General features: G+C 42.6%; 1 protein-coding gene across 1 annotated transcript in view; it reads right to left on the bottom strand.

Annotated features, from left to right (window-relative positions):
• LOC142313165 (uncharacterized) overlaps window positions 1–13,160 on the bottom strand; it is a 115,190-nt gene that overhangs the window by 23,045 nt on the left and 78,985 nt on the right. Inside the window, exon 14 of the mRNA XM_075352153.1 lies at window positions 10,734–10,785. Within this exon, the coding sequence (XP_075208268.1) occupies window positions 10,734–10,785 (52 nt within the window). The remainder of the gene's footprint in view (window positions 1–10,733; window positions 10,786–13,160) is intronic.

Genomic DNA, 13,160 nt, shown 5'->3' with positions numbered 1-13,160 from the left:
CCTGCCTCCTGTTCACCGCTCCCTGCTCTGGCTTCTGGCACCCGGGCCTCGCGCATGTGCATTAGGGCGCGCGCGCGGTCATTGACCCTCTCTTAAAGGGCCAGTGTCCTCCAACAGGATATTGAAGAATCAGGTACAGGGTATATAGAGGGATCCTTTCCAAGTGGGCGGGGCCTGTTCTTCGTGTTTTGCTAAGCTAAGGAGTCAGGTCTCCTTGTGTTTTGTGGTATACTTACCTATCTCTCTCGTAGAGCCGCTCCTGCCACGCCAACCGGTCCTGACGATACCTGAACCCCGAACGGTGACGATCTGCCATCCCGTCAGTTCATACCATCTCCGATCCCTGTGGTGACCCATCTTCCCGCTCCGTTGGTTCCGGACTCTGCCTGACGTCATCTCGGCCTCCGAACCTGAGCTCCGTCACCCAGACTACCTTCAGAGACTCCGTGGTCCCAGGGACTTCTACACTCCACTCCTCTGAACGGACTGTCCTGCTACCCGTAGTGCTCCGGCTACCGGGCACCTTGCCTTCGGTGAGGTGTTCAGCCCAGTGGATCCACCTCCTGGGTCTGCCCGTCCACCTGGCCCTAACAAATGCCAATTTGTGGGTGCAGGAAGCAGAGTTTAAGTGAAGGAGGACACAAACTGGAGCCGAACATTCAACCCTACATCTTCACCATAAACTAAAGAACCTGGAACCAAGACCCGAAATGCAGACGGATTGTCCAGACAGGAGGAGCCCTGAGTCAGGGTCGACATGTTTATGTGTACTTGACAAGCGACCTGTTGAGGTCACTAGTCCGTACACAAATTGAGGGGGGAAGGGGTTGTAACAGCGTGTTTCTCCCCCGCTTGTGCTCATGGTGTAATAGTTTGTCCCTCCTTTGTACTACTTCTGCTGGGAGATTGTTTGTTCTTCTCAGCATGGGACTCCTCCAATCCACAACTTGGTAAACAGAACAGAGCCAGGACATCAAAAGTCCATTCATGTATCAAATGTCCAGGGGGAGGTGGGGTCACCTTAGAGGCTGATCCCAGGAGAGAAGAACAATGAGACCCATGTTAGGTCAGTTAGTTGGATCTCGGCTGGAGAAGGACTAGGATTTATAGCTGAGGCTGGATCCTAGAGCCTGTGTATGGACTGTCACAGATTGGTTATCAGTGGTCACGTGGGATTGTGTTTTGTTGTTCACCCTGTTGGACTCAAGGAACTCATATAAGGACCATTGCCATATTTTCCCTGGCGTTGGAACACCGGGAGGCGCCCCTGGATCTTTTGTTTTGTTGTGGACTCCTTGCAGACTTTAAGGATTTATATTTATGTTTGGTGCTTTATCTTTGTGGTTCCAATAAAGCCCTTTGGATTGTTCCTTGGCCTGGCGTCGCTTACTGCTCTGTCGCATACCCCGTCACAGGGCTCCCTCTGGTGGCTAGTGCAGGTAGTGAGTCTGATTCTGCATCTGTCTCTCAGACAGGTGTAGGAGTCGATTGCTGTTCCAAGAAGCCTATGGAATTCAGCCTGGGGGAAATAACAGAAGGCAGTTTCTGTCTAGCCTTTGCCAGTGATAATTGTTTCTGCTCCATGAGAAAATGTCCTGAATTTTATCCTCCAGCTTTGAGGTTTAGGCCTTTCCCTGTAGGTTCTTGTTTTTGCATTTTTCTGCTCCTTTTTGGATTCTCCAGGAATGATTTCTGTAGCGCTTTTTTTTTCCTTTGAATTGGTTTTGTTTCTATGTCATCCTGGGTTGGTTAGGAACGCTCCACTGCTACTTCTAGTTGTGTTCGTGCAGTTAATGGATTGCAGCCAGCTAAGTCTCCAACTGCTCTTGTGCATTATCATCCATCATTTTTTATGTTTTTTTTTTGCAAGATCTTTTGCGGTCTCCTGACCATAGCAGCATCCCCAGAGGATCAACAGTACCTCAGCAGGCTGGCGCCACAGATATGGACACAGTCTCTGATAGCAGAAGCAGCAGCCGGTGTTGTAGATTCAGCTGGGATGGATGGATGGATGCAGTAGCAGCGACCGGTATGTGTAGTTACAGCAGAAGCGTCTGGCATTGTAGGAATGGCTAGCTTGGAATTTTGTGGCCTCAGCAGATATTGTAGAAGCGGTCAATGCGGATAGTTGCAGCATCGGACTTGTCATGCACTGAAACACAGATAGGAATCAGCAAGAGTACACAGCAGGAGTAGCACATAAAGGGACCTGAGACCTAGCAACGTATAAAACTCGTTGCCCATGCACCTCCCTTAAGGGGAAGGTGCCTGAAATATCTGATGCTGCTTAGCCATCCTGAAAGGAACTTCCGGGTCAGGGCATACTTGCTCTTTAAGAAAAGGGGTGTGTCCGTGTGCACACCTTATAGGCACTCCCGGGAGGCTCCCAGGACCTGTACACAGGTCTTGGGAGACAGCAGCAAGATCTGGGGACAGAGCAGTCACTGCTGGGTGGCCGGGAAGGAGAAAGTGCCAATGTCCCCGCCGGGGGAGGGGCAGGACAGCGCTGGGAATCAGGTACGGGACTTACATACTGTATATCTTATAATGTTTTACAGCTCATGTTATTTTTCCATCTGGCCCAGATGACCATGGCTACATATTGGAGCCGTGAGCCATCTGGAGAGTTTATAAGAAAGACACATTTGACTTCTGATGTTTTTAACACCGTCCTCAGTATGATGGCCCCATATCTCTCTATATAAAGTATGATGGCTGAATAGCTCCTTATATACAGTATGATCACCCCTATATACCATATGAGTCCTCCACTGTACACTGTATGATGACCTCACAGCCCCTATGTACAGTATAACATTTCAATAGCTGCTTTTGTACATAAATAACTTTTAGTACATAACTCTGCATCTAGCTATATACAGTATGATATGCCCATGGCCCCTATATACAATATGTGGCCTCCACAGCCTACTAAACACACTATGATGGCCACACAGCCCCCTATATACATTATATCTCCACAGATCCTTTTATACAGTGCATGCCTCCACATCTCCCTATATACAGTGTGATGTCCACACAGCTCCCTATATATAGTATAACACCCCATTGCTCCCTATATAAAGTACATTGACCACACAGCCCTCATTATTCAGTATAATGGCCTATATACAGTATGATGTCCCTTTAGACCCATACACTGTGTGCAGAATTATTAGGCAAGTTGTATTTTAGAGGATTTTTTTTATTATTAATCAACAACTATGTTCTCAATCAACCCAAAAGACTCATAAATATCAAAGCTTAATATTTTTGAAAGTTGGAGTGGGTTTTTTTTAGATTTGGCTATCTTAGGAGGATATCTGTCTGTGCAGGTAACTATTACTGTGCAGAATTATTAGGCAACTTAATAAAAACAAAATCTATTCCCATCTCACTTGTTTATTTTCACCAGGTAAACCAATATAACTGCACAAAATTTAGAAATAAACATTTCTGACATGCAAAAACAAAACCCAAAAAAATGAGTGCCCAATATAGCCCCCTTTCTTTATGATGAACACTCAACAGCCGACCATCCATAGATTCTGTCATTGCTTGATCTGTTTACGATCAATATTGCATGCAGCAGCCACCACAGCCTCCAGACACTGCTGCGAGAGGTGGACTGTTTTCCCTCCCTGTAGATCTTACATTTTATGAGAGACCACAGGTTCTCTATGGGGTTCAGATCAGGTGAACAAGGGGGTCATGTCATTAGTTTTTCATCTTTTAGACCTTTACTGACCAGCCACGCTGTGGAGTAGTTGGATGAATGTGATGGAGCATTGTCCTGCATGAAAATCATGTTTTTCTTGAACGATACCGACTTCTTCCTGTACCACTGCTTGAAGAAGTTGTCTTCCAGAAACTGGCAGTAGGTCTGGGAGTTGCGCTTCACTCCATCCTCAACTCGAAAAGGTCCCACAAGTTCATTTTTGATGATTCCAGGCCATACCAGTACCCAACCTCCACCTTGCTGGCGTCTGAGTCGGAGTGGAGCTCTCTGCCCTTTACTGATCTAGCCATCCATCTGGCCCATCAAGAGTCACTCTCATTTCATCAGTCCATAAAACCTGTGAAAAATCAGTCTTAAGATATTTCTTGGCCCAGTCTTGACGTTTGATCTTATGTCTCTTGGTCAGAGGTGGTGGTTTTTCAGCCTTCCTTACCTTGGCCATGTCCCTGAGTATGGCACACCTTGTGCTTTTTGATATTCCAGTAATGTTGCAGCTCTGAAATATGGGCAAACTGGTGGAAAATGGCATCTTGGCAGCTTCACGCTTGATTTTCCTCAATTCATGGGCAGTTATTTTGCGCCTTTTTTGCCCAGCACGCTTCTTGCAACCCTGTTGGCTATTTGCCATGAAACGCTTGATTGTTCGGTGATCACGCTTCAAAAGTTTGGCAATTTCAAGACTGCTGCATCCCTCTGCAAGACATCTCATAATTGTGGACTTTTCAGAGCCCGTCAAATCTCTCTTCTGACCCATTTTGCCAAAGGAAAGGAAGTTGCCTAATAATTAAGCACACCTTATATAGGGTGTTGATGTCATTACACCGCACCCCTCCTCATTACAGAGATGCACATCACCGGATTTACTTCATTGGTAGTTGGCTCTCAGCCTATATAGCTTGGAGTAGGACAACATGTATAAAAATTATCATGTGATCAAAATACTCATTTACCTAATAATTCTGCACACAGTGTATATACTGTATGATGGCCCCCGCAGCCTCATATATGCACAACTCCTGATGTACAGTATAATATCCCCCACAGACGTCTATATACTGTATAATGGCCATCACAGACCCCTATAAATTGTGCTGCATTGACATCTCGTAAGTTTCAGGCTTACAGCATCCTATAAGACAGAGGGTAATGTGGTAGGTAGCTTATGCTCATGTTGATGCTGACACATTTTAAAGTGTTGCTCATTGGAGCGCTGGGACCCTGGGCAAGAATTTTGGGGCCAGAGGCCTGGATTTTTTATGCTAGCGAAGCCCCTGCTTGAGTCTATTTACATTTTATCAGGAATGTCTGTAGTTTTACAAGGGATTTATAGATACACTGACAAGCAAAACGGTAACAATGGTTTGAACTTTGGACTTTCAGACTCCAAATTTCATTGTGCACTACAGCTTTGAGCGTGAGACAACCTTCATTTTGTAGACAATCATCTTGGCTATCTCATACATAAACCCGTTGGTTTTATCTATCTGTGGTCTGACGGTGCCACTGCAGTGGTTGCTTTTAATAATGCTAATACATTCAAGTTTTATATATTGTGCCTGTGGCTTCGTTAGATCCTAATTTGCTTCAGTTTTTTCTTTGGCCCTGGCCAGGGTGGCTCCAGGCGGACCCTGTGATTATTCCTGGATTGAACTTCCATCGTAAGCTGACCTATTTTATATTTTTATTTCATATTTTACAAGATGAGATACTTTCTACCGCTGAATACTATGGATATGAAAAGGATGACCTAGTATTCCAGAAGGGCAATGACACAAAGCATATGTCGAGATTGGTGAAGAAATGATTCAAGAGAATGAAGTGGAGGTGCTGAATTGGCCCCACAGTCCCCAGACCTCAACCCAATCCAACACTTGTGGGCAGAGTTAAAGAAAAATCTGTATACATACCCAAGACCAGTATGCAAAAAAACAGAGGATATTCAGCTCACCCCTCTTCACTCCTGATCTCAACCCCGACGCACGGAAACACCCTGACCCAGGTGTGTAATCACAGAAGCAAATAGAAAAAATTTCCAGCGTCTCCAGAAGATAAAATAATTTCTTTATTAATGTAAAAATCTTCTTACCATCCGATAAAATTGACATATGAGGACATGTGGACATGTGGATAGAGGAGCTCTTTCCTACGCGTTTCACCCTGTGAACGGCTTAATCATGGAATGCGTACAAAAGGTCTCAGAGCAAGTATTTAAATGCAATGCACGTCAGGAAACAAATGGTTCAATTACAAGGAACACACCCTTTACATTCAGTATAAACAGCATTGAATTTGAAACAATGTGAAAAAAAACAAAAAGGAAGAAAAAATTAGAAATTGCAGAGACCAACACACAAAAAGGGAAAGAAAATTAACTAATCTCTCCCCCTGTGTGTGAATGCAGACAGATCAAAACAAAAATGAAAGTATAAATGTAACAGTTAAAAACAAACTTTTGATGCTAGAGAAAGCCATAATATATTTGGGTTAAGTACAAAAAGGTATTTCTTTATAATATATTTGTGTACAAAGAAGGACACATCTGCGATATAGTATTAGCGCAGAGAGGAAAAGACAAAAAATGTGCACATATCAATGTAGATATAAAAATACCACTAAAGAATTGAACGCTCCAAGAGCCCTCCATTAATAGGAGACAAAAAAAGCTGTAGATTACAATAAATATTATAAACTCAAATGGAAAAAAGAAAAATTCAGACAACTGGAGTCAGAAAAAACTCACATGCTAGCAAGGTAATGGGGAGAAAGATCGCTATGAATACTGCATGATCAGATCCCTCCTCTTGTTCATACCGTGCGGTATTCTGGTGCCTAATTTGTATATCCAGAAAGACTCCCTGTTGAGAATCTTTCTGCGAAGGTCCCCTCCCCTGACAGGTTTATAAACCCTTTCAATGCCAGTGAACGTGAGAGAATCCAGGCACCTATTATGAGCCGTAATAAAGTGCCTAGAGACTGCTGAGACATTCACTGCAGAAGGGTTTAGTGTATCAGACATGTGCGTATCCGTTGCTTTAAAGGACAACTTGTGCAACCCACATATTGAAATGAACACAAAGAACACTCGATTAAATACACAACATTAGGGGTATTACAATTTATAAAGTCCCTAATGTTGTAAGACAAACCAGTATGTGTGGAAGTGAATGATTTGCATTTCCTGACATGTTTGCAGGAAATGCAGAAATTGTGTCCACATCCATAAAACCCAATACAGGATAGCCGGTTTTTTGTATTACTTGAACCATTATTACTAATTACAAGACTGGGTGACAACATGTTAGCTAAACTGGGCGCTCTCTTGGCCACAAAATTGATCTTATTTTTTTCAAGGATGTGATTCAATAAATCATCTTGTGAAAGAATAGGTAGATGTTTTTGTATTATTCTTACAATATCCCGAAATTGTGGGGAAAAATTAGTAGTGAAAGTCACCTGATAATTAGTTTCAAGGATGTGATTCAATAAATATGTGGCCATTGATTGGCTTCAAGTGTTCCTCAGAAAGCACAGCTCTTACCCCCTACACATACAAAATTTCATCATTACAGCTATCAATTTTCTGTTGACCCACAATTATTTTTCTTTTGATGGGGAATTTTTTTCTACAAAAATGCGGCGTTAGCATGGGGGGGAAATTCTCCCCCTCCCTTGCTAATGTCGTGGTTGCTATCTTTGAGGAGTTTTATATTTTTGATGATAATAATAATTTTTCAGAACATATTATTTTTTAGACTCGTTATATTGATGACTTACTGTTTATTTGGAAAGGAGATGTAAATACCGCACACTCCTTTATTAATCATCTCAATAAGAACTCCTTTAATCTTAAATTTACTTTTCATACACATCCTGTTTTTATTAATTATCTGGACGTAACATTGATCGGCAACCACAATACAATTGATATTCTTCCCTATCACAAGGAAACTGATTCTAACTCAATACTCCTAGCCAGTTCATGTCACCCCCCACATACGGTAAAAAATATTTCTATTGGGGAGCTGATCAGACTGTAACGTAACTGCTCCAGGTGTCTGAAACCAACAAAGCTCTAGCCAAATTAAAAGACAGAGGTTACTCCAACTGGAGTCTAAATAGAGCCCAAAAAATAGTGAATCAAATTGATAGATCTGATCTTTTCAAAAATCACCATAAAAACAAATATAAAACTAATTATCAGGTGACTTTCACTGCTAATTTTTCCCCACAATTTCGGGATATTGTAAGAATAATACAAAAACATCTACCTATTCTTTCACAAGATGATTTATTGAATCACATCCTTGAAAAAAATAAGATCAATTTTGTGGCCAAGAGAGCGCCCAGTTTAGCTAACATGTTGTCACCCAGTCTTGTAATTAGTAATAATGGTTCAAGTAATACAAAAAACTGGCTATCCTGTATTGGGTTTTATAGATGTGGACACAATTTCTGCATTTCCTGCAAACATGTCAGGAAATGCAAATCATTCACTTCCACACATACTGGTTTCTCTTACAACATTAGGGATTTTATAAATTGTAATACCCCTAATGTTGTGTATTTAATCGAGTGTTCTTTGTGTTCAATTCAATATGTGGGTTGCACAAGTTGTCCTTTAAAGCAACGGATACGCAGACATATGTCTGATACACTAAACCCTTCTGCAGTGAATGTCTCAGCAGTCTCTAGGCACTTTATTACGGCTCATAATAGGTGCCTGGATTCTCTCACGTTCACTGGCATTGAAAGGGTTTATAAACCTGTCAGGGGAGGGGACCTTCGCAGAAAGATTCTCAACAGAGAGTCTTTCTGGATATACAAATTAGGCACCAGAATACCGCACGGTATGAACAAGAGGAGGGATCTGATCATGCAGTATTCATAGCGATCTTTCTCCCCATTACCTTGCTAGCATGTGAGTTTTATCTGACTCCAGTTGTCTGAATTTTTCTTTTTTCCATTTGAGTTTATAATATTTATTGTAATCTACAGCTTTTTTTGCCTCCTATTAATGGAGGGCTCTTGGAGCGTTCAATTCTTTAGTGGTATTTTTATATCTACATTGATATGTGCACATTTTTTGTCTTTTCCTCTCTGCGCTAATACTATATCGCAGATGCGTCCTTCTTTGTCTGTACACAAATATATTATAAAGAAATACCTTTTTGTACTTAACCCAAATATATTATGGCTTTCTCTAGCATCAAAAGTTTGTTTTTAACTGTTACATTTATACTTTCATTTTTGTTTTGATCTGTCTGCATTCACACACAGGGGGAGAGATTAGTTAATTTTCTTTCCCTTTTTGTGTGTTGGTCTCTGCATTTTCTAATTTTTTCTTCCTTTTTGTTTTTTTTCACATTGTTTCAAATTCAATGCTGTTTATACTGAATGTAAAGGGTGTGTTCCTTGTAATTGAACCATTTGTTTCCTGACGTGCATTGCATTTAAATACTTGCTCTGAGACCTTTTGTACGCATTCCATGATTAAGCCCTTCACAGGGTGAAACGCGTAGGAAAGAGCTCCTCTATCCACATGTCCATATGTCCTCATATGTCAATTTTATCGGATGGTAAGAAGATTTTTACATTAATAAAGAAATTGTTATTTTATCTTCTGGAGACGCTGGAATTTTTTTCTATTTGCTTCCAAGACCAGTATGCACCAACACTGGCAATGTGTAGAAGAGACCTGGGATCATATGCAACATATCGCAACATGCTTGAATCTGATCGAGAGTATGCCCAGAAGGATTCAAGCAGTGGTGAAAGCCAAAGGTAAATTTACAAAATACTAAATAAGAAAAATTAATATTTCGATTTTTAGGAGCAAAACCACAACAATGTTTGAGACAGTCAAGATGATTGTGCCACACAAAAAAACATCTCATGATGGGTAAAACCAGTGAGCTGTCTCAAGACCTTCGCAACCTTATTTTGCCAAACATACTGATGGCATTGGTTACATAAGAATTTGTAAACTCCTGAAGGTTCCAGTGACCACTGTTGGGGCCATAATCAGGAAGTGAGAAGAACATAATTTCACTATAAACAGGCCGCGATCAGGTGCTCCCCGCAAGATTTCAGCAAGAGGCATGAAAAGAATTATCAGAACAGTTGTCCAGATGCCAAGATCCACCTGTGAAGAGCTACAGAAAGACCTGAAATAATCAGAAACAATAGTATCAAAGAAAACAACAAGTAATGCACTCGCTCCCCATGACCTGTATGGGCACGCTCACCACATAAGACTCCATTGCTAAACAAAAAAGCAGGTTCAAGCACCTTTAAAGTCTGCTTAACAACATCTGGAGAAGCCTGTGAAATACTGGGAGAATATACTCTGGTCAAATTACACCAAAATCTAACTCCTTGGATGCCATGATACACACCATGTTTGGAGGCCAAAAGGCAAAATACCCTAAAAGCACCAATACCAGTGAACTTTGGACGTGGGAACATCATGTGTGGGGCAGGTTTTCCGCATACGACACTGGCAAACTTCATATAATTGAAGGATGAATGGAGAAATGTACCAAGACATTCCTGATGAAAATCTTCTGCCATCTACCTGGATGATCAAGATGAAACGAGGGAGGACATTTCAGCAAGAAAAAAAGATCGCAAACACACTCTCGCCAAGGAGAGAGAAAAAAAATCTGCTAGAATGGCCAAGCCGATCACCGGAGCTGAATCCAAGAGAAAATGTATGAAAGGAACTAAAGGTCAGATATCATAGAAGGAGCTGAGACCTACTGGATGTGAACAGTGTTTGTGTGGAAGAATTGGCCAAAATACCACATGAGCAATGGAGGTCACTAGTTTCTACATACAGGAGGCATCTTGAAGTTGTCATCACCAACCTCCGGCGTCTTCACCTTCGATCACTGTTGGTCTTGGGTAATTTGCGACCTGCTGGCAGCTCTAGTGTTTCATGGAGCGTGCCAGAGGTCACAAATAAATACCAAGTCTATGAGAGCATCGTTCTGACTTTGTTCTGATTCTCATAGACTTTCATTAAGAGCTCGTGATGCAACGTCTGACTTCCGGCCAATCAGAAGTTAAGGCCACAAAATGGCGCCACAGAACCAGAGTGACGCTGAAAAAAGGTGAAGCCGCCAGATGGTGAGTATGAGACAGAAGTCAGATGACTTAGATTTAACGCCCCACTCCAGTACTAACATAAAAAAAGCTGGAGTGGAGGTTTAACCCATTCACCGCCGGGCAGTTTTCATTTTTGTTTTTTCCTCCCCTTCTTCTGAGAGCCATAATTTTTTTATTTTTCAGTCCGTATAGCCATATGAGGGCTTATTTTTTGTGGGACGAGTTGCACTTTTGAAAGAGACCCTTCATTTTACCATATTGTGTGCTGGAAAATGGGGACAAAATTCCAGGTGTTGAGAAACAGTGAAAAAAGAGAAATTACACAATAGTATTGGGATTTTTTTATTCACCGTGCATTATAATGTTGCGGTGACCAAAAAAAACGTAATTTTGGCATTTGGAATTTTTTTCTCGCCACGTCATGTACCGATCAGATTAATTGATTTTATATTTTGATAGATCAGGCATTTCTGAATGTGATGATATCAAATATGTGCATTTTTTAACTCTTATTTTTAATGGGGCAAAAGGGAGGTGATTTGAACTTTTAGGGTTTTTTTTTTATTTTTTCAAACTTTTTTTTTTTAAATTTTTTATTGATTTTACTAGTCTCCCTAGGGGACTTTATGACTGCACAATCTGATCGCTTCTACTGATCAGAGCGATGCTGCAGTGTCACGCCTTCAAGAGAAATGCTCATGTCGTGTGAGTGTCGGCGCTTTGTCGGCTCTCACAGAAGGTGAGTCATTGCTGTGTCAGGGGTCATCAGCTGACCCCACACTACCATGACAGCATGATGATGGCGGGGAACGGCATGATTCCTGCCACGGCCCTTTAAATCGCGGTGTTTGCCAGCACGATTTAATGGGTTAATAGGCAGGGGTGGATCTTTGATCCACCAGTGCCTGTTAACCGCACATGTCTGCTAATCAGATCAGCAGACATGTGAGGGGAATATAGCAGGCTCGCTGCCGGAACCCACGGTATTCGGAGGGAGGCGACCAAGGACGTCCCAGAGAAGAGGGGGACGACTGTTCACCATATCTTCACCTCCGGTGTGGTCCAGTAGGTAAAAGTAAGGTCTTTGGAATCACTTTGTTCTGTGTTTTGCGGTAACAGACCTCCTCTCTGCTGCTCTGAGTATAAGCAGAGTGGAATCCTGAACCTTAGTATGTGGAATCTGCAGTTATCTGGACTTGCCACAGCCCAGCATCTCACGTACTCTCTCCTTTGCTGCAGAGTGCCACAAGCAGGAGCGATGCTGGGTCGAGACTAGCGGTGAAACTCTTCCAACAGCCCAGTCACTGGCGGAGACTGGGGCCCACCTCGAAGTTGACGTGACATCACCGGACATCAGAGGTCATGGAGCCTGGTGGAGGTCACATGATGTGGCTGAGCGGACCGCAATAGTGCTGCTCAGAGTCAGAATTTACTATACAAGGTATTTGACAAAAGCCTTCTCTATGAGCTTTACATCAATGTGACCACTAATGCTCAGTAGTGGACTACCCCTTTAATAATACTCTAATAACGTGATTAAAAGAAAAACCTAAGCTGAAATAAAAGCTCCCTAAAAACAACCACTGTCTATAGACTTACCCTTAAATACCACATAATGTTTACCATTTAATTTGATTTCAGTTATGGTAAAGATGTCATTGTCATGATGTGACTACAGGTGTCGCGCCAGGTACGAGAGGATTCCCAGCACACCCCATAGGCAACACCTGAGTAGTGATACACTGGGGATGGGAAAACCTCCGGCAAGTGACGCAACACAAAGGGTACACAATACTACAGTAGGCAATGGCTCTAAAAGGAGTGGAGCGGAGTCACCTACTAATACTCACCTGAGGCTGATCCCTGCACTCCGTAACACCTCTAGACGGGTCCTTCCCCCCATTCTCTGATCATGTGCCTTGACCCTTGCTGGCCCTGAACTTACCCTGACTAGTGCAGGTCAGCGCCACTACAATGAGACAACACAAAGAAGCAAAGACACAAAAAAAAGCATTCCTTGGATTCCTCAGTAGGAAACTTTGTATCTGCAATATTAATGTAAGGATAGTCCTGGGAGTGAACCCTCTGGACCGTGCACCGGACTCCCCTGCGACGCCGCCTCGAGCGTGCCGCTATACAGGGACTGTCGGGCGTAACAGCAGAGGGCCTAGATGCACGAAAGTCGGGATCAGCAAGAGTCACTGGATGCAGGATCCGATCTGGACCAGGTACAGGTTAACAGGATCAGGCAGAAGTCCAGAACCGGAGACTGGTGCGGGTTAACGGGATCAGGCTGAAGTACAGAACCGGAAAC

The sequence above is a fragment of the Anomaloglossus baeobatrachus genome, chromosome 5 (genome assembly GCF_048569485.1).
Source record: "Anomaloglossus baeobatrachus isolate aAnoBae1 chromosome 5, aAnoBae1.hap1, whole genome shotgun sequence".
Classification (NCBI taxonomy): domain Eukaryota; kingdom Metazoa; phylum Chordata; class Amphibia; order Anura; family Aromobatidae; genus Anomaloglossus; species Anomaloglossus baeobatrachus.
This window is presented reverse-complemented; position numbering and strand designations above follow the sequence as displayed.